Source organism: Arachis duranensis, chromosome 5 (genome assembly GCF_000817695.3).
Source record: "Arachis duranensis cultivar V14167 chromosome 5, aradu.V14167.gnm2.J7QH, whole genome shotgun sequence".
Taxonomy (NCBI): Eukaryota; Viridiplantae; Streptophyta; class Magnoliopsida; order Fabales; family Fabaceae; genus Arachis; species Arachis duranensis.
This window is the reverse complement of record NC_029776.3, coordinates 104,882,326-104,902,845: the sequence shown is the minus strand read 5'-3', so window position 1 is coordinate 104,902,845 and position 20,520 is coordinate 104,882,326. Positions and strand designations below refer to the sequence as shown.

Here is a 20,520-nt window from a genome sequence, read left to right as displayed (position 1 = left end):
GCATGTTATTCCAATGCCAATTTGGTAGGGAAGCTTTTGTTGGCACAGTGGGCAATTGTAACTCGGGGCGGTGGCGCTTGAAGACCATCATCAGAGAGACATGAATGGTTGGAGAGAAAATTTGGAGTTAAATTTCAATTTGACTCCTGAAATTTGGCCTAATATTTAGAATGATTTTCACAATTTTGTTGGCCCTAATTAGAACTCTAAATTTATAATTGTAGCTTCAGCTTATTTCTGCAATCATCTTCGTCACCCGAATGCTGATATAGCGCAATTGCATGACACGGTGGACACTACTTAAATGACGGCACATTGGTTTCGCGCGCAAACCCTGTGGAAACCACGTAGTGTAAGGGTTTTCTTGATATTTGGCAACTTATGATCGTCGTAGTGGAAAGAAAGGAAAGAGAGTTTTAACCCAAAAAAAATGACGTCGTTTCCAAAGGGTTTGGGCGCGAAACCAATGGCCCGCTGTTTAAGTAGTGTCCACCGTATCATACAATTGCATCAAATCATGGTGACGGAGATAATAACAGGGGAAGTTGGAGCCACAAAAATGAGGTGACTTCTAAGTTAACTTTTTTTTTTCTTTCTGTTTTTAGGTAATTTGAACAAGAACTATTTTTTTTGCATTAGTTGTCTATTATCCATTTTTCAGATAGTGAAAACTCAAATGCAGTTAATTTTATGTGAATTTGATAATTTATTTTCGTAAAATAATTTGATAGATTTGACTAAATTGTTATCTAACGACTCTTAATTATTAACTTCACATGAAACTAACTATATCTAAGTTTCTACTATCCGAAAAATGGATAAAACAGCTAATACTTTGGCCGGAAAATGATTAAGATTTTTTTGAATGAATGACATTATTAAAATAGGAGTGATATTATTATAATGTAAATTCATACAAAATATAATTAAAAAAACATGTAATTTTGAATGAGTGGCAGGTAAATGATAGACATACTAAATGCATGACCAATTTTTTTTTTGTTTGTGACTAATGCATGACCAATTAAGAATAATAAATGGTGGATATGTTATTTAATTGATCAGCTCTTAATTAATTAAAATTAAATATAATTTACTAAATAAAATAATAAAAATAAAATTTAGTATGGCCGAGTAAAATATTTGGACTTAATTTACAAGCGTCATAAAAACAACAACAACAATAATAATTTTGTGTCTCTGTGTTTAAGTTTCAGTATTCTGTCTCTATAAATAAACACAGTCAAAGGTAACTGTATTATAGGCCTAATAACTCCAAAAGTAATTCTAATTTTTTTATTTTTTTTGTCATTGGAGAGAATAAAGTGTAATCTCCCACTTTTAATTCTACAAGTGGGACAAAAAATAAATGTGAGAGAGAATGTAATGAAGGGTGAAATTTTTCACTGGATACCATCCAGTTTTTTTTCCACTGGAGAGGATCCACTCCCTGATCTAAGTACTTAATTGTTACGTCTCTCCAAACATATCAAATTAAATTATCTAACAATTCTCAATTATCAGCCTTATACGACGACAAAATACATGTGAGTCTCTACCAAATCAATAACTAGGTTGGAGTTCTAGTCTTTCTCCATATACCCAAATGGAAGGGAGTTGGTGAGGGTCAAGGGGTCCTGGTGCCAATAGACAAGAGAGGGTGTCCCTTCAATTAACCTCTGAAGCTTTATAAAAATTGAAGTTGGTGTTGTAGAACACTCTTTTTGTAATATGACGTGAATAAAATTATCTCTTCACCTCAGCATCTTGCTCATGAAATCTACACACCCAATCAAGCATTTCGTCCAAAACACACGGTGGAATGTCATGGTTGACCACTTGAAAGAAACCCCATTTTTCACCCGCATCTTTGACTTTTTGAATGATCTCATGGCGTGAATTACCTTCTTCGTGTAGTGATCCCAAATCAATAACTGGAATACTAACATTGGTAGCAGAGGAGGAAGAGGAAGAAAAAGATATGTTGACTTTATGGCTTTCATGAACGAATATCTTTGGTAACTTGGTCAAACCAGCATCAACAAGACCCTTCACACCTGCTTTTGTTTCATCAAGAAGCTTTAATTCTTGTTCCTATCATAACCTCCATCTTCATGATCTGCTTCCATCATGTTTCCTCTGTTTTCAATAAAATTTCTTTATTCAATTAAGAACTTTAATTCATAGTATCTGAAACCTTGCATGTAATGTTATTTTCTCTGCCTTGCTTGCCTTAATGGTATCAATTATTGGAAGTCAACTTTGATAATTGCAACATTTATAATATAATCAAACATTGAAACTCGAAAGTTTATAAAATTTGTAAAGATTGAATATTTTATTGCAACGCAAAAATAGTTTTGGAAGAAGATAAAAAAAACACAAGAAAAAGTTGCGTCATCAATTTGGGAGTAATATTATCATTTTTCATGTAATAGTTACGTTACAAAAATTCACAACTAATAATTTTTTATATCATTACAATATTTGTTTTTCTAATAACTTAATAACACTCAAATAAATTCTTAATATCTGGGGTCATGAGATTTATAATGGTACAACCACACTTATGTTAGATGCCACATCCATCTTTAGAGTCCAAATTATACTCCAATCAATTTTAGGATTCTTATTTGATATTCCATAAATAACATCATCTAGTTCAACATACACCAAATGAATTTTGAAGGAACTTTTATTTAAATACAAGATGAGAGTTTTTAAAACTGAAAATGTTGAATCTCTCACTCTAACATCCCTCAAGAAAGTTTGTAATTTAGTTTCATAGAGGAGTATCTTTAATTCTTGATGCTTCATAGCCTGAAGTGTTTTAGTGGAGAAGAGACATCGTAATCTAGCTTTGTGGTATACACCAGTTTAACATTCTTGGACATTCATTTTGAACATGTTGTCTCAGAGAGCATGAAACCGAAACTCGTGGACCTACTTTTTGAGCCACAACTCTGTGCTTGGCGCTCATAAATTTGTCATTTGTGATTAGCTGTAATCAGTGTTACGACAAATAAGTCACTTGAACAACTTAACTATTTGTTTGATGGAATATTATATAACAGTAATACATGATTAGTTAGGTATTTGCTTAAAATAGAAATTAAATTCAATATAAAATATAAAGATTAAAGTACCCTTATATCCAACATGAGCATCAGCTACAAGCCACTACTGATTTCTTGGATGATCCGCGAACCATTACAGTCGTCGTTGATTCTCGTCGCACCTCCTATGGCCGTGGTCGCGACTCCCTCTTCCAGCACAGGTTGCGGCACTGTCGCACCCTCCAAGTAGTGCCCTGTTGCATTCGCAATGGGCACACGGTGGATGTCTGCTATTCCAAGCATGGATACCTGCCAGACTGTTTTCGTCACCTTGGTCGACCACGGTTCCATGAACGCACTTCTGTTTCTACGAATTTGGCTACCTCTACGCCTTTGCTCGCTCATTCTGCTTCAACAACGCCATATCAAGCTTCTCCTTCACATGCCCTGGCTCATAGTGAAAGAAAACCCAACTTTAGTCTTCAGATTTAATTTTGGGCCTCTTACCAGCCCAAACTCAATCTCTCAAGATTTAAAGGCAAATATGTAGTCTTAACTTCCAATGGTTATAATTCTTGAAGATGTAAAGGCAAATATGTAGTCTTAACTTCGAATGGTCATAATTCTTCCAATTCAATTGGGCCTTTACAAAGCCTAAGTTTTTCTTTTGTGACTTTACAAAATCTAAGTTTGGATATATTTTATCTATGGTTTTTAATTTTTTTTCATACTTAAATTTTTTTTTAACAAACATAATTTTTTAGCATTTGGATTATTGATTCTAGTGTTATAGATTATATCATACAATTTTTACCATTTTTAATTTTTCATGATGTTTTTTATCTACTTTCCTTTAATTTCAATACTATCTTTATTTCTAAACTCACTTCATCATTTAATTGTGAACTCATATTTTTATATTTTTCTTGCAGAATATAAGCCAATAATTTGAAGATGATTGATTTAAGTAGAATGAGGTATGGATTATACATTCTTGACAAATTTTTCACCAAGAATAATCCACCTATTTTACACTCCATAAATACCATCCATTCATCACCTATTATCCACACAAATCTAGACATTTTCGTTTATGACATTTTTTTGAAAAAATACTTAATTTTTTTACATAAATAATATCCCTTTATTTTTCTATATCATGATAAAACATGTGATATTTATCATATTTTTAAACAAAAACAATTTCATTTTCTCCCAACTTTAATAAAGCAATTGTAAGTTTTTATTTATTGTATTTTGATATTTAAAGACTATTTCTTTAATTTTCTGTTCATAATCACAAATATTTTTTTTATTATTGTTGATAATTTTATTAGATTTACATAAATTATTTTATTAAAATTAAAAGAAAAAATTTAAAATTATGTAAAGAATTTTATTGTTTTAATTAAAACTTAATTTGACACTAACATTAAATGTATCTGGTCGAATAATAAGTTAAAATTTTTGTACGTAATTTTTATTCTTCTAAAGAAATTATTCTCCAACTGACATTTAGATTTTTTAAATTTTAAATTTTATTTTATAAAATAAAATGTGATTTTTCATCATTTATTTTATAGATCATAGATAAGACCAAAAAAATATAAAAAAAAATTTCAAAGATCAGATATCATAAAGTAAAAATTTAAAATTGAAAAAATTTAAATTCTATCTATAGATGATAGATTTTGAACTTTCTGTTTATTTGAGGATAAAGAAAAAAAAAAACAAAAACCTGGATTTCAGAAGAATTGAACGACTATGAACCTCCTTAGTATGTAGCATTATATATATATATTATATATATTGGGTTTCAAAAATGGCATATTGTGTTTCAGCTATGTTAACGGTTTCACACGTTCCTGTAATGACTTTTATTTGTTTTTTCCGTCTTGTAGTAATGCTTCTTTAGACGGTTCTTATTATACCAAAAACAAGGGCTTTCGTTGTGCATGCTAAACTAACATCTACTCCAATTAGATCCATTCGCATACAAGGGAAATCTCATTTTAAAAATGCCTCTCAGCCCATTCTTTATGCTCCATTCAAGCCACATAATGGAGCACAAGAACGTGAAAAAAAAACGGAGCCCAAAAAGGGAAACTGTGCACAGCATTAGAAGCTCGTCCGCACTAAGCTGCGGCTACACAACAGCCCATTCTCTGCGAAGCTGCTCCCCCACCATAATTGTCCAAAATGAAATGCTTGTGTCACATATCAGCACACTCATGTCACACATACATCTGTACATGGTTGTAATATGTACAGAAACGGATTAACAAGAACTAACCAATCATCTCAAAGGGCTAAAGCTATACAAGGTGACCAAAACTTAGACTACTGTCTCTTTTGAAACTAACAGTTCAACATTCAGCAGGTTTATGCAAACGATAAGAATGAATTAACTAGGTCTTTGTTCTTGAAATGCCAAAGGACATGGTATTTTATCAGCATGGAAGAATCAATGGAAGTTCCAAGTATGCATTATTTGTTGATCATTCTAAACTCGAATCTGGAAAGCTGCTGAGGAATGCTGGAATTAATGGAACCATATTTCTGCAACCAGGTTTGATTCATACACAAATTAGGATATGATCCTTCTAATGCAAACTTTAAGATTAGTCGAACCATCTTCAAAATCAAAAGCTTCAGTTCATGGAAATGTTTTTGTATACCCACCAATTGATAAAACAATTTTCAACATAGTAACAGGAAGAAAAAAGAGTAAATAAATAAATCATACATAATTTGCCATACCTAAACATTGTCACACAGTTGAAACATTGGAACAGCAAGAAGTGCTAGATCTCCCGGCACCGCAAAGTATCCCTATCAGATAAATGGACCATGTAAAGCACTCTGCACTCCTGCACAAAATACTAGCATAATTGTAATCATGGACCAACAAAATCAGGAGTACATGATATTCAATGACAATGGTAAGTTACCTTTGATTTTGTTATGTGAGGAGGACAGTATGAATACATATAGGTTTTGAAGTTCGGTCTCCACCATCTTGCCACACATTCACCTATCTGCAACATCAACAATATCTTCTGGTATGGGCCGATATAATGTGGAAAGACGACAATATTACACTCATCCAATACACAGCAGTAGGTATAGAATCCTAACAATTGTCCAGCTTCAGAGATTCATTCATCCATAAGACACAAACATTTTGATTCTTCTACAACCACATCAGTTTTACTTTGTCCAAGTCTTTGCCTCTAGATAATTTCTTCGATACATCTAAAAAGCAAGTAATACCTGCCAGGCAGGCTCAAGATTTTGCAAACTAGGACCGAGCTTCAATCCCTCAATTTCTGTAAGTTAAAGAACAAAAGCACAAAGTGGAAATTCAAGATCCTAATAATATTCTCAAATTACTATCATGTTAAACAAGTGGAAATTCAAGAAATTCAAGATCCTACCACTCTCAACTGTACAGAGATCAATGGCGGCGATAGTAATCCTGTTTCTTAGTCTTTGTATAAAACCTTTCCAGGGCAGGCACTAAAAAACCAAGTTTTGCTGAACCCGCGAGGGCCCTGTTTCGAATCTGTTGCCACATCTTTGGCATGTGAATTTGAACCTGAAATGCGATTCTCGGCAGTGGAATTCCAAATCCGACTTCTGACTGAACTTCGCGTTTTCACGATGCGCGCACATATATTTCATGAATATGAGTCATTTTAAATTCATTTTAAAAAATATTCATTTTTTATCTTAAAAAGAAATAGTAGACAAAAAGTTCTATTTTTTTATTTTAAAAATAACTTATAAAATATAAACTTTTTAAAATGGTATCATCTATGTTTTTATTATAATTTTCTTTTAGATAAAAACAAAAATTGTAATTATAGTAGTGATTGTAGTTATTTGAGAATGAACGTGATATAATAAAAAAAATAATGATAAAAAAAATTATACTTTAAAAATAATTAATTTTGATTAAAAGATTAGCATAAAATAAAATAAAGTATACTTTCTTATAGATATTAATAATTTTGTTATTATATGTTTGCTTTTATAATGTAAACTAAACAATATTTGGCATTTATATATATGGGTGAACTAATATGTTTCTGAATTTCTTTCCCAATGTTAATTAGGGTAATGGAAAAGGATTTTGTGCCGAAGGTGATGTAGTATCAATAATTTCTACCTCACTCATAGGTATAGGTATAATACACAAATAAAAACCAACAAAATGGATATAATCAAAATAGTTAATATTTCGATTTAATTCTTATAATATTTTAATATTACAATTTTAATTAAAAGCAATCGTCATTTTTTATTTATTCCAAAATTTTATGAAATTTGAATTTTAACTACTTTAATTTATATACAACATACAGAACTAAAATATTTTTTGTAAATAATCATCAATCTTGTAATATTTTAATATTACAATTTTAATTAAAACAATCGTCATTTTTTATTTATTCCAAAATTTTATGAAATTTGAATTTTAACTACTTTAATTTATATACAACATACAGAACTAAAATATTTTTTGTAAATAATCATCAAATTTGATAGTAATCAATGTCTAAGAGAAGGGGGTTGAATCTTAATCCTTTTTTTTTGTTGAATATTACTTTTTGCCTTTTAAGATAGTTTCAGGAGATTTTTCTACTTTTTGTTTTCATAACCAGTCAAGAGATATTTTCTTTTTGTCTCGTAACCAGTCAAGAGATATTTTTTTATTTTGTCTCTTACGCAACAGAAACAGATATGGAGTAGAAGAGAAAGAGAGAATCACACCAAGAAATATCCTGGTTCAGCTGTAAAGTACAATGCAGCCTACATCCAGTCTCCATCACAACTGTGATGGAATTTTACTATAATCAACAGATTACATACAGTCATATACCAATTCTTCCCTAGGAACTACCCATTCCTATCCAGGACAAGTCCAGAATCTATCCCCAAAACTGAACTTGACTTGGTTACCTACCAAGTTTTCAACTGCGAAGTGCTAACCCAACTTGCAAGAAAATCCCCATAGGATCATGAAACACAACACAGATGTACAAAGGAACTTTTAGACATCTATGACTTTTTCTTTAATTTTGCACTCTTTGTCTTTTTTCTGTCACTGGCTTTTTTTTACAAACCTCACTCTGTTTACCTTTTTCACCATGAAACTCAGACAGACAAAACTAAAGAAAAGAATACAAAATAAAACCCATTGAAGGAAAAGAACTTCTGTAAGTTTAGGGTAGCTATGAGAACTCTATGCTTTCTCTCCTTGTCTCAACCCTTGGACGTTCACCCTTATTATAGAAGGGGAAGCTTCCAAGGTTAAAACCGATTCAACCAAGCCACTTTCTTCTTCTTCAATACCAAGGCCGGTTCGAACAGAGAGAAGAGAGAGGAAAAACTAAAAGCAAATCAACATGCATGTACCTCTACACGTGGAAGTTACACTTTAAATCGATCGGTTAGGAAATGACTATAAATAAGAGAGGTCTCGAAGATACAAGGGTTGAAACTTTGTTTCAGAAATTACTCATGCACACTCACATTCCAGAGACTTTTTTAGTCTTGTTTGAGTTAATTTTCACATGTCTTTATTTTCCATTTATCTTTTCTGCAAACTTTACTTTTCATGCAAATTTATCTTTCAAGCAATATTTACTTCTTTTGTTCAGTTTTATGTTTTGAAACCTTTAATTTTTATGTCAAAAGTCTTTTGATTTAATCAAAAACATTTTACTGTTTTGTTTAAATTCAATGCAAACCATTTTAATTCTAGTTAATCTTATTTTTAAAGCCTTTATTTATGTTTTTTCGATATTTTCTTTAAATTTCGCCTAATTCAAAAATCTTTGATGCACTGCTAAAAAATTAGTACCCACAAAAGAAAAGTTAATTTCGCTCCTAGACCATTAAAATCAAATCACTTTCGATATACTAAAAATCAACTAAACAATAACAAAAATAAAATTAGGTTTCTAGTATGCGATATTATAAACTAAATTACCAAAATATTATGTTCCAATTAGAATATATAGGATGCGACATAGATTATATAATGTTAAAAAATTACGGTACAAGAACGAAGGTTACACCAATCATATCGTGTTCTTTTACACAAAAGACCTTTCACATGTATGCAAAAGAATAAAATTGTAGTAAAAAAAGAGAAAAATTAATCTGTTATCATTCTAATTAATAACGACTAATTCATCAACTTAGTTTGATAATTATATAATTTTTGTTTCAAGTTGATGGTAAAAATAACAGGAAAATTCCATAAACTGAGAGAGAATTGAGGGTTGAAGACTTGAAGTCGAAGTGTTCTTTTTCTTCCGTTAAAAAATTCGTTACTTTTCGTAAAAATGATAAAAAAAAGTCACGTGATCTTCACTTATAATTTATAAAAACAAGTGTTGATATTTGATGAATTATTATTATTATTATTATTATTATTATTATTATTATTATTATTATTATTATTTGTAGGTATTTGTAATCCCCGAGGCACTACATATAGGGTATTTTCCAGATGTGGGTGCAAGTTACTTGCTATCTAGGCTTTCTGGCTATTTTTGGTGATTAACTAATTAACTCAAATGCTTCATTTTATATATTATGTGTGTATATATACGAAAAATATTATTAAATTATTCATTTTAAAAATTTAAATTAATAATAAAAATATGTAAATTATTATATATCTAACACATCTTAGACACATCATATATCTATAAAATAATAATTGTCTACAATTCTTACTTTTTTCATAAAAATGGCCTTATTAATGAATCAATATGATTTTTTATTTGCTACTTTTACCAAATTATTATTTGCAGGGGAGTATTTAGGGTTATATATATTATTGGATTCATAATAATGTAACTGTTCATATCTGACCCAACATTAAGGTCCAGGACCAAATAAGACAAAAAAGTCCAATCCATAGATTGGCAGATAACACTTATTCAAATAAGTAACTACCCCTAAAATTTCTCGACCCACTTTCAGGAATCAAATCTTAACCTCCCTAAGATAAAGGGACGGTTATCCTCCTTAAAAGGTAGAACCACTCCAATAATAGTTATGAGTTCACCACTATAAATACACTGACAACCCTCAGGTATCTCTAAGTTTTCATACTCTAAAAATTTGCTTAGACCCTTGCTGACTTAGGCATCGGAGTGTCTTTGCAGGTACCACTCCATATTCACTCACACGCAAACAAGTCGGACGGAGGCTTCCACACGCCATCACTCACCTACAAGTTAGACGAAGGCTCTTAACTCAAAGCCAAATCGAAGACCTTCTTTCCCAGACGATTGGGCTAACATCGCGAGTCCAGTCCACCAACTTCCGGTTACCCAACGTAACAGTAACCATATCTTTATTTCACATTGTAATTATGAAGTATCATTTCTCAACAATTTTATATTTTTTAATTTTTTGTTTTTCATTCTACGTAATAGAAGCTGTTCATACCCTGGCCCAATACCAAGGCCCAGGTCCAACTAAAAGGCCTAACCTGAAGGGTTAAGCCCAGATAAAGTACCGACCTTCACATAAGAAGTCGGTACCAACCACGACTTGGTCTGAAGAAGTCGGATGTGAGATTAGCCGGCGGATAAACACTCATTCAAATGAGTAACTTCCCCTAAAATCTCTCTAACCGCTTCATAAAGCCATATCTTAACCTCCCCAAGATAATAGGGACGGTTAGCATCCTAAAGATACGGCACTACACCAACGGTGGTTATTGGCTCACCACTATAAATACACTGACACCCCTCAGGTATCTCTAAGTCCAATACTCTCTAGACCTGCTTACACTCTTGCTAACTTAGGCATCGGAGTGTCTTTGCAGGTACCACCCCCCATTCACTCGCGAGCACAAGTCGGACGGAGCCTCCCGAGTTGCAGATCCATCCGGAGTTCTCCTCCTTCACACACTTGGGCCGTCAAACGCCATCCATCGTATTAATCTCCGGTTACCTACCGTAACAGAAGCTCAATGCATTGGAAAATACCTTACAAGCTATTACTTCTTCAAATGTATCAACAATTGCTGCTATAATAATAGAAACTTTTACAGAGAAACCAACTGTAGAAAAAGAAATTCCCTTTCAAAAGGTAATTAATTATTACGTCATTAAGAAATATATTATTATATATGCATATATAATAATATATGGAAAAGTCTAGAGGATCAGTAATTTTGTTAAATTTTAGCCAGTATGTAATTAGTAAAGAAAAGTGAGTCATTGGATAAAATTTTACACCAATTTCACACTATTAAAACCATAATTAATGGTTATAAATCACAAAATTACTGACCCCTAGCATTGCTCATAATATATTTCTTAATTAAAATTGTTGAGAAATGATACTTCTATTACACATGTGTGCTATTTGATAAAATTGACTATAATAATGCATTTCAACTAATCCTGTTCTCACTATGAAAAAAAAGATTGGAGATTATAAACAAATGTTTCTCAAAAGGGACAATGGAAGATATAATTCAATCCTTGGTAAATATATATATTATTTAGTGGTGTTTATTTTTACTACGATGATAAATTCATATGAGTCTTTACGAGCCTATATGGAAAGGTTCAATAAGGCATGTTTGGAGATCCAAGACCTGCCCACGGAGGCAGTCATAATGGGGTTAGTCAATGGACTTAGAGAAGGTCCCTTCTCACAGTCTATATCAAAAAGACACCCCACCTCCTTAAGTGATGTACAGGAAAGGGCTGAAAAGTACATCAACATGGAAGAGAATGCAAAATTAAGAGACCTGAGTTGGCGACCCGGACCCGCTTCCTCATCTAAGGAAAGGGAAAGGGAAGGCAAGAAAAAGGAAGAACTCGGTCTCGAAAGGCCCAGAAAATATCACTCTTATACTCCTCTAAAAACCTCTATAGTGGACGTATACAGAGAGATTTGCCACACTGAAAGGCTGCCACCCCCTAGACCTATTAAAAATAAAAAAGGGGGAAGCCGCAGCGATTATTGCGAGTACCATAAGATATATGGTCACTCCACTAACGACTGCTACGACCTTAAGAATGTGATAGAAAAGCTGGCTAGAGAAGGTCGGCTTGATAGATATCTCATGGAAAGGTCGGACGGTCACGGAAAAAGAAAGCGGGATGACATGGATAGAAGAGATCCACCACCACAGACCCCAGAGAGACATATCCATATGATCTCAGGAGGGTTTGCGGGAGGTGGAATCACCAAATCTTCTCGCAAAAGACATCTCAAGAGGGTTAAAAGACATCTCAAAAGAGTCTATCAGGTCGGGGATGAGATACCCGACCTCCCCACTATATCATTCACAAAAGAAGATGGACAAGGGGTAATTTCCGGGCATGATGATCCCGTGGTGATAACCATGATCCTAGCCAATGCCCATCTCCACAGAACCCTAGTAGACCAAGGAAGCTCGGCGGACATTCTTTTCAAGCCCGCCTTCGACAAGCTAGGGTTAGATGAAAAGGAGTTGAGAGCCTACCCCAACACCCTATATGGGTTAGGGGATACGCCAATAAAACCATTGGGATTTTTACCCCTTCACACCACTTTTGGAAGAGGGGAAAAATCAAGGACTCTGAGTATAGACTTCATAGTCATCGATGAAGGGTCAGCCTACAATGCCTTAATCGGCAGAACTACCCTTAATCGTCTCGGAGCAGTGGTATCCACTCCCCACCTTTGCATGAAATTCCCGACTCCAGGAGGAATAGCAACGGTGAGGGGAGATCAAAAATTGGCGAGAAAGTGCTATAACGAAAGCCTAAATCTGAGAGGAAAGGGCAAAGAAGTCCACACCATAGAGCTAGGCGGCACAAGAACCAGAATGGTAAATGGAGAATGTGCGTCGACTATACCGACTTGAATAAGGCATGTCCTAAGGACCCTTATCCCCTACCGAGTATTGATACCCTGGTAGACTCCAGCTCGGGGTACCAATACTTATCATTCATGGACGCCTACTCGGGATATAACCAAATCCCGATGCACGAACCCGACCAGGAGAAAACATCGTTCATCACGCCAAAAGCCAACTATTGTTATGTGGTCATGCCATTCGGACTAAAGAATGCAGGAGCCACGTATCAAAGGCTGATGAACAAAGTGTTTTCCCCCCACTTAGGGAGCCTAATGGAGGTATACGTCGACGACATGTTAGTAAAAACCAAGCAAGAAGTCGACCTCCTAACCGACCTCTCACAAGTCTTCAACACTATAAGGTCGCATGGGATGAGACTAAATCCCGCAAAATGCGCCTTCGCAGTAGAAGCGGGAAAATTTCTAGGCTTCATGCTAACACAAAGAGGGATTGAGGCCAATCCCGACAAGTGCAGAGCCATCCTAGAAATGAAAAGCCCGACTTGTTTGAGAGAGGTTCAACAGCTCAATGGCCGACTTGCAGCCCTCTCCAGATTTTTAGTGGGATCGGCACTAAAATCCCTTCCGCTATTTTCTCTATTAAGGAAGGGATGCCAATTTGAATGGACTTTAGAATGTGAGGAGGCATTCCAAGAGTTCAAAAGATTCCTGAGTCAACCTCCTATATTAACCCGACCAGTACCGGGAAAAGACCTCGTCCTGTACCTATCCGTGGCAAACAGGGCTGTCTCATCAGCCCTGATCAGAGAAGACGAGGTCGGGCAGCACCCGGTCTACTTTATCAGTAAGGTCCTACAAGGCCCTGAGCTAAGGTACCACAAACTAGAAAAGTTTGCCTACTCCTTAGTAATAGCCTCACGAAGGCTACGACCTTACTTTCAGGCTCACACAATAAGAGTCCGTACGAACCAACCCATGAAGCAAATCCTCCAGAAGACAGATGTTGCAGGGAGAATGGTTCAATGGGCGATAGAGCTCTCCGAGTTTGATCTGAGATATGAAACTCGGACAGCCATTAAAGCCCAATGCCTCGCCGACTTCATTGCAGAATACGCCGGTGAACAAGAGGAAAAGCCGACTACATGGGAATTCTATGTAGACGGGTCCTCCAACAAGACAGGGAGAGGCGCGGGCATAATATTGGTAGATGGAAAAGGAACCCAGATAGAGGTCTCCTTAAAATTTGAATTTCTGGCTTCAAACAATCAGGCAGAATATGAAGCCTTGATAGCCGGATTAAAGCTAGCAGAAGAAGTTGGCGCTACAAAGGTGACGATCTACAACGACTCACAAGTGGTAACCTCCCAAATAAGCGGAGAGTATCAGGCAAAGGACCCCAACATGAAGAGATACTTGGAAAAAACAAGGACCCTAATATGAAGAGGTACTTGGAAAAAACCTTGGAGCACCTCGGGCGCTTTGCAGAAACCGAGGTTAAACACATAACTCGGGATCTAAATAGCAGAGCGGATGCCCTATCCAAGTTAGCAAGCACCAAACCAGGAGGAAACAACAGAAGCCTGATCCAAGAAACCCTCCAAGAGCCCTCGGTATCAAAAACAGAAGATGAACAAGAAGTACTTGAAGTAGTTGGTTTAAACCTCGGATGGATGAATCCTTTGGTCGAATACCTGAAATTCGACATCCTCCCCAAGGAGGAGAAAGAAGCTAAAAAGATCCGAAGGGAAGCACAGCATTATACTTTAGTGAGAAATGTCCTCTACAGAAGAGGAATATCGACACCATTGCTAAAGTGCGTACCGACCTCAAGGACCACCGAGGTATTGGAGGAAGTACATAGTGAGATTACTTCACAAAGTGGATAGAAGCAGAACCATTAGCCACTATCACCGCTCAAAGAAGTCGCAGGTTCCTCTACAAAAACATCATCACAAGGTATGGAATACCTTATTCCATCACCACAGACAATGGAACCCAATTCACCGACGCCACCTTCAGAAGTTTGGTAGCCAGTATGAAAATCAAGCATCAGTTCACCTCGGTGGAACACCCACAAGCCAATGGGCAAGCCGAGGTAGCTAATAAAGTCATACTGGCAGGATTGAGGCAGCTAACAAGGTCATACTGGCAGGTTTGAAGAAAAGATTACAGGAAGCGAAGGGAGCTTGGGCTGAAGAGCTCCCTCAAGTGCTGTGGGCTTATAGGACAACACCCCAATCCGCCACAGGAGAAACACCCTTCCGACTGGTATACGGCGTATAAGCCATGATTCCTATAGAAATCAGTGAGCAAAGCCCAAGGGTAATTCTCCATGACGAGGTCGGAAATATACAGGGGCACAAAGAGGAGCTCGACCTGCTCCCCGAGGTCCGAGAAGGTGCCCAAATAAGAGAAGCGGCATTAAAGCAAAGGATGACTACTAGATACAACAAGAAAGTCATTCGAAGAGCTTTTATCCTGGATAACCTGGTCCTCATTAGAAACGACATTGGAGTCAACAAAGCAGGAGAAGGAAAGCTCGCCGCTAATTGGAAGGGGCCATACAAAATCAAGGAAGTGTTAGGGAAAGGTTATTATAAAGTAACCGACCTGGATAACACTGAGTTACCAAGGTCGTGGCATGCATGTAATATGAAAAGGTACTACAGCTAGAAGCGAACTCTACTCCCTGATGTACTCTTTTCCCAGCTTCATGATTTTTTCCCAAAAAAGGGTTTTTTCTGGAGAAGGGTTTTTAACGAGGCATCATAGTAGAGGCTAAGGGAAAATAGACCATCAAATAGGCTATCAAGACCCTTAGTAGCAGCAAGGTACCTCCCCCAATTAATAAAGATCTTTTTCATTTACAATATCTCTTTTAAATATCCTCCTGTATTTTTTAAGTTTTTCTACGAAACGCGCCGACTTAAGCTCGAAAAAACGTGAAAATCCCATGAACCGACCTAGATGGTCGTCAGGATAAAACGACGAGGTACAAGTCGGCGTAAAGAGGTTATATGAGTTGATCGTAAGAACTCAGGAATCATCCGACTCTTAAGTCGAAATGAAAATCCGAGTAAAACAAACTCGAAAGAGCTCCGAGTAAAAGAAAACCAAGCTCCGAGTAAAGCAAAAACGCATCACAAAAATAACCTAAGTCATAGAAGCTCACTTAAAACAACCTAAGTCATAAAAACTCACTAGAGAAAAGTTGAGTATAAAGGATAACAAAAGAGATAGGAAAACCTGGAAAAAGTTTAAAGGCTGCATAAAAGCCCTTGAACGAAAAGGGCTCGAGAAAACAATGCAAGCCAACAAAAAGTTTTTCCGAAAAGATCAAACACATCCAAAACAGAAAAGCATGAACACACACAAGGTAACTTAGAACCCTTATCCAAAAAGGGCATTTATTTTTTACGCCCTTGTTCAAAAAAGGGCAATCGCCATAAATATTTTGTTTACGACCTTAAAAGGCCAAAAAGAAATTGTTCACAAACCACCAACAGAGAAATAAAGTTTAAAAAAGAGGGGACCCACAGGCCGGGCCAAAAAGGGGGGACCCACAGGCCGGGCCCCCATATAGCCATAAAAAATAAAGAGTCATTTCTTCAAAGGAGTAAAGGAATCACCACCGCTAAGCTCAGGAGGGGCGCCACCAGGACCAGTCGGAGGAACGGAGGAAGAACCCGGAGCATCCTTAGGACGAGGAGGAGACTCTATAATCCTCTGCCCCCGAGTCTTTAGTTCTGACTCGGAAACGACCTCGGGGACAGGAGGGTCAACGATAGCGCCATCGATAACTACCTTGTCAGGATGTAAAGGAGAAAGGTCCAAGTCGGGAGCGATAACTCTGACTTGTTCCAAGAAAATTCTCCAAGACTCCTCGGCGCCCTCGGCGATAGAATCCTCCAACTCGGCGTATGCGTTCCGGGAATTCAGCAAGTCCTTCCTCACAGCAACAATATCTTGAAAAAGACTGTGGTAGCTCTCTTGCGCTGTTTTCCTCAAATTTGCCTCCAAGGTGCATTGAGCACGCAGCTTACCCTCCTCCTCCTTAAGGTGATCCCTCTCCTTCCTCAGTCTATCTCTCTCCTCCTTCAATTCTTTCTCATGTTTTTCATAAATGAGAAGTCTCCCCTCCAACTCCTCAACCTTCGAGGATGCCCCCAAAGAGCTGAGGGGAGCCTTCTCAAAAATGTCCAAGAGTTTGTTACAAACACCCGCTGTCCTGAAACTCTCCTCGGCCTTGGCGGTGAGGTGGTTTCGAACAGAAACATCATCCATACTTATAAAAGGATAGATGTTCTTTCGGACGAATGCCAAAGCATCCGCCTTAACCCCGCCATCAAAAGAAGAAGAGCCAGACTCTGAAGTCTTGCGCTTCTTCTTCTCGGGCTCGGAGAGAGTTTGGGCAGAAGGGGGTGGTCGGGGCAAACTTGAGGAAGAAATGACAAGGGGTTGAGAGGGAGTACCCACATTCTTAGGAGGAGGAGGAGGAGGTGGAGAGATGACCGTCTTGGCCCTAGCCCGGGACTTCGCCTTAACCTCCTGGACCCTTTGGTAGGCCTCCTGAGCGTTCCTTTTTGCCATATCTACAAAAGAAAACAACTAACAAAAGTTACAAGTCGGTAGAATGCAAGTCGGCAGTAACAAAATAAAGAATGCATGTACTACCTAGTTGAGATTGAACAAAAGTCGGAGTTCCTTGGAGGATTTTCCTGGTATCCAAGTATGGAGCCCTCCCCCATGCTTCTCGGAAAAACCCTACAATGGCCGCCTCCACCTCATCCAGGTCATCGGGACCATACTTTTCACAAGAGGTAGGAGGCGACCAATAAAGGGGGAAGCGGGGGGAGGAATACTCATCCAGGAAAAAGGGGTGGTGACCCTCTACGGCTTGAACTTTGAAAAAGAAATTTTTGAAGTCGTGAAAAGATTCATCAAAAAGGGTAAAAATCCTCCGACCTTGTATGGCTCGGAAGGATACCCATTGCTGTTTGTTGTTGAGCCCACTAAAGGGCTTAGTCATATGAAAGAGAAAGAAAAAAATCCTCAGAGAAGTCGGGAAGTCCAGAGCATGGCTTATAAACTGATAGATCTTCAAAAAACCCCAAGAATTGGGGTGAAGTTGGGTAGGGGCAACTCTACAGTGATGCAGAACAGATATCTCAAAATCTGAGAAAGGAAGAAAAACACCCAAGCGGGTGATCATGCATTCATACATAAAGAAAAAATGAGGGGCCGCCTCATTTTCTCTCCCAAAACAGACCCGGTCTTCAGGACCCGGGATTATCAGTTCATATTTTGGCTCGTCCTCCTCCGAAGTACAGAGCCTGTGATGAGTACGAAGATGAGTGATGAACTCAGCATCGACCAACGGTTCCTCCCCAAGGACCGTAACGTCAACCCACTGAGAAAGAATGTCTACAGAAGCCATTTTTTTTATATAAAGAAAGTGGCAGAGACCTACAAAAAAGAAAAAGAAAAAGAAAAATAAAAAAACAGGGCCCCTAAGGAGGAGAGACATGAAGCTAGAATCTACAGGTCAACCTATCCACTCGTAAAACAAAACATGCAAACGTAAAGCATGACATGGAATAAACAAAACTAACCTTTATCCGAAGAATGAAGGTTGGAGAAGAGCGGAAATCTTCAAGCACAAGAATACAGCACGAACAAGGAAATGAGAAGTTTGAAAGATTGCAGAAACGGAAAAAGGAAAGAGAGGAAAAGTACTTATAAACATGCTAAGGGGCATAATGGTAAAAGCGGAGCAGTCATTAATGAGATTGCACCGTTACCAAAGCCCTCAATGCTTCCCCAACGGACACGACGTTTGAATTGACGTAACTGTCAGAAACTAAAGGTCGCGAAAATCACGTCGGTTTCCAAGACCCGTGTTCCCTTCAAACAAGTCGGCTACGTCCCCGAGTTGAATACTTGAACCCAAACTTAAAAGAAAATTTGGGCTCAAGTAGGGGCACTGTTCATATCCTGGCCCAATACCAAGGCCCAGGTCCAACTAAAAGGCCTAACCTGAAGGGTTAAGCCCAGATAAAGTACCGACCTTCACATAAGAAGTCGGTACCAACCATGACTTGGTCTGAAGAAGTCGGATGTGAGATTAGCCGGCGGATAAACACTCATTCAAATGAGTAACTTCCCCTAAAATCTCTCTAACCGCTTCATAAAGCCATATCTTAACCTCCCCAAGATAATAGGGACGGTTAGCATCCTAAAGATACGGCACTACACCAACGGTGGTTATTGGCTCACCACTATAAATACACTGACACCGCTCAGGTATCTCTAAGTCCAATACTCTCTAGACCTGCTTACACTCTTGCTAACTTAGGCATCGGAGTGTCTTTGCAGGTACCACCCCCCATTCACTCGCGAGCACAAGTCGGACGGAGCCTCCCGAGTTGCAGATCCATCCGGAGTTCTCCTCCTTCACACACTTGGGCCGTCAAACGCCATCCATCGTATTAATCTCCGGTTACCTACCGTAACAGAAGCTCAATGCATTGGAAAATACCTTACAAGCTATTACTTCTTCAAATGTATCAACAATTGCTGCTATAATAATAGAAACTTTTACAGAGAAACCAACTGTAGAAAAAGAAATTCCCTTTCAAAAGGTAATTAATTATTACGTCATTAAGAAATATATTATTATATATGCATATATAATAATATATGGAAAAGTCTAGAGGATCAGTAATTTTGTTAAATTTTAGCCAGTATGTAATTAGTAAAGAAAAGTGAGTCATTGGATAAAATTTTACACCAATTTCACACTATTAAAACCATAATTAATGGTTATAAATCACAAAATTACTGACCCCTAGCATTGCTCATAATATATTTCTTAATTAAAATTGTTGAGAAATGATACTTCTATTACACATGTGTGCTATTTGATAAAATTGACTATAATAATGCATTTCAACTAATCCTGTTCTCACTATGAAAAAAAAGATTGGAGATTATAAACAAATGTTTCTCAAAAGGGACAATGGAAGATATAATTCAATCCTTGGTAAATATATATATTATTTAGTGGTGTTTATTTTTACTACGATGATAAATTCATATGTATCGATACGTAAAAAATATAGATAAAAAATAATAAATTATGTAAAATTTATTTTTCATATCAGCATCAATTTTTTTTAAAAAAATTATACATCATATAACTAATTTTACTAAAATATCTTTATAATTTAATAAAAATAAAAAATATTTAATTTTTTAAAAGACTTAAATACCTTTTTTTATATGTTAGACAAAAGTTACTCTTTAGATTAATCAAATTGTTTAATTTTATCGTTTCAAAATTTAAATAATCTAAAAAATAAAAACAAAAACACATTTAATAAAATTATTTATCTCTCTATGAACTCTAATCAATCATTCATACCAAAAAATTAAACAAATCTAAAAAATATTAAAAAAATTCACTTTATTCTTTGTTCTGTTGGATTTTTCACCTAATCTTCATATCTCTTCTTTGTGTTTGTATCTCCCTCTCTTCCCTTCAATCTATCTCTTGGTAAAGAAGACAAAGAAGCTTCTTCCGCAGCACCCTACCAAGGTCACCACATCTTTCGTG

The 20,520-nt window shown here is 36.5% G+C and overlaps 2 protein-coding genes across 2 annotated transcripts in view; both read right to left on the bottom strand.

Annotated features, from left to right (window-relative positions):
- Nucleotides 1-1,746: 1,746 nt before the first annotated feature.
- LOC127747703 (1-aminocyclopropane-1-carboxylate oxidase homolog 12-like) lies at nucleotides 1,747-2,132 on the bottom strand. The gene is made up of 2 exons (XM_052261877.1): nucleotides 2,105-2,132; nucleotides 1,747-2,057 (listed from the first exon to the last, which is right to left on the bottom strand). The coding sequence occupies exons 1-2, from the start codon at nucleotides 2,130-2,132 to the stop codon at nucleotides 1,747-1,749; spliced, it is 339 nt and encodes a 112-aa protein (XP_052117837.1).
- A 3,411-nt stretch (nucleotides 2,133-5,543) lies between these two features.
- Nucleotides 5,544-20,520, bottom strand: part of LOC107490859 (pre-mRNA cleavage factor Im 25 kDa subunit 2-like) — a 54,047-nt gene continuing 39,070 nt past the window's right edge. Inside the window, exon 5 of the mRNA XM_016111673.3 lies at nucleotides 5,544-5,615. Within this exon, the coding sequence (XP_015967159.1) occupies nucleotides 5,544-5,615 (72 nt within the window). The remainder of the gene's footprint in view (nucleotides 5,616-20,520) is intronic.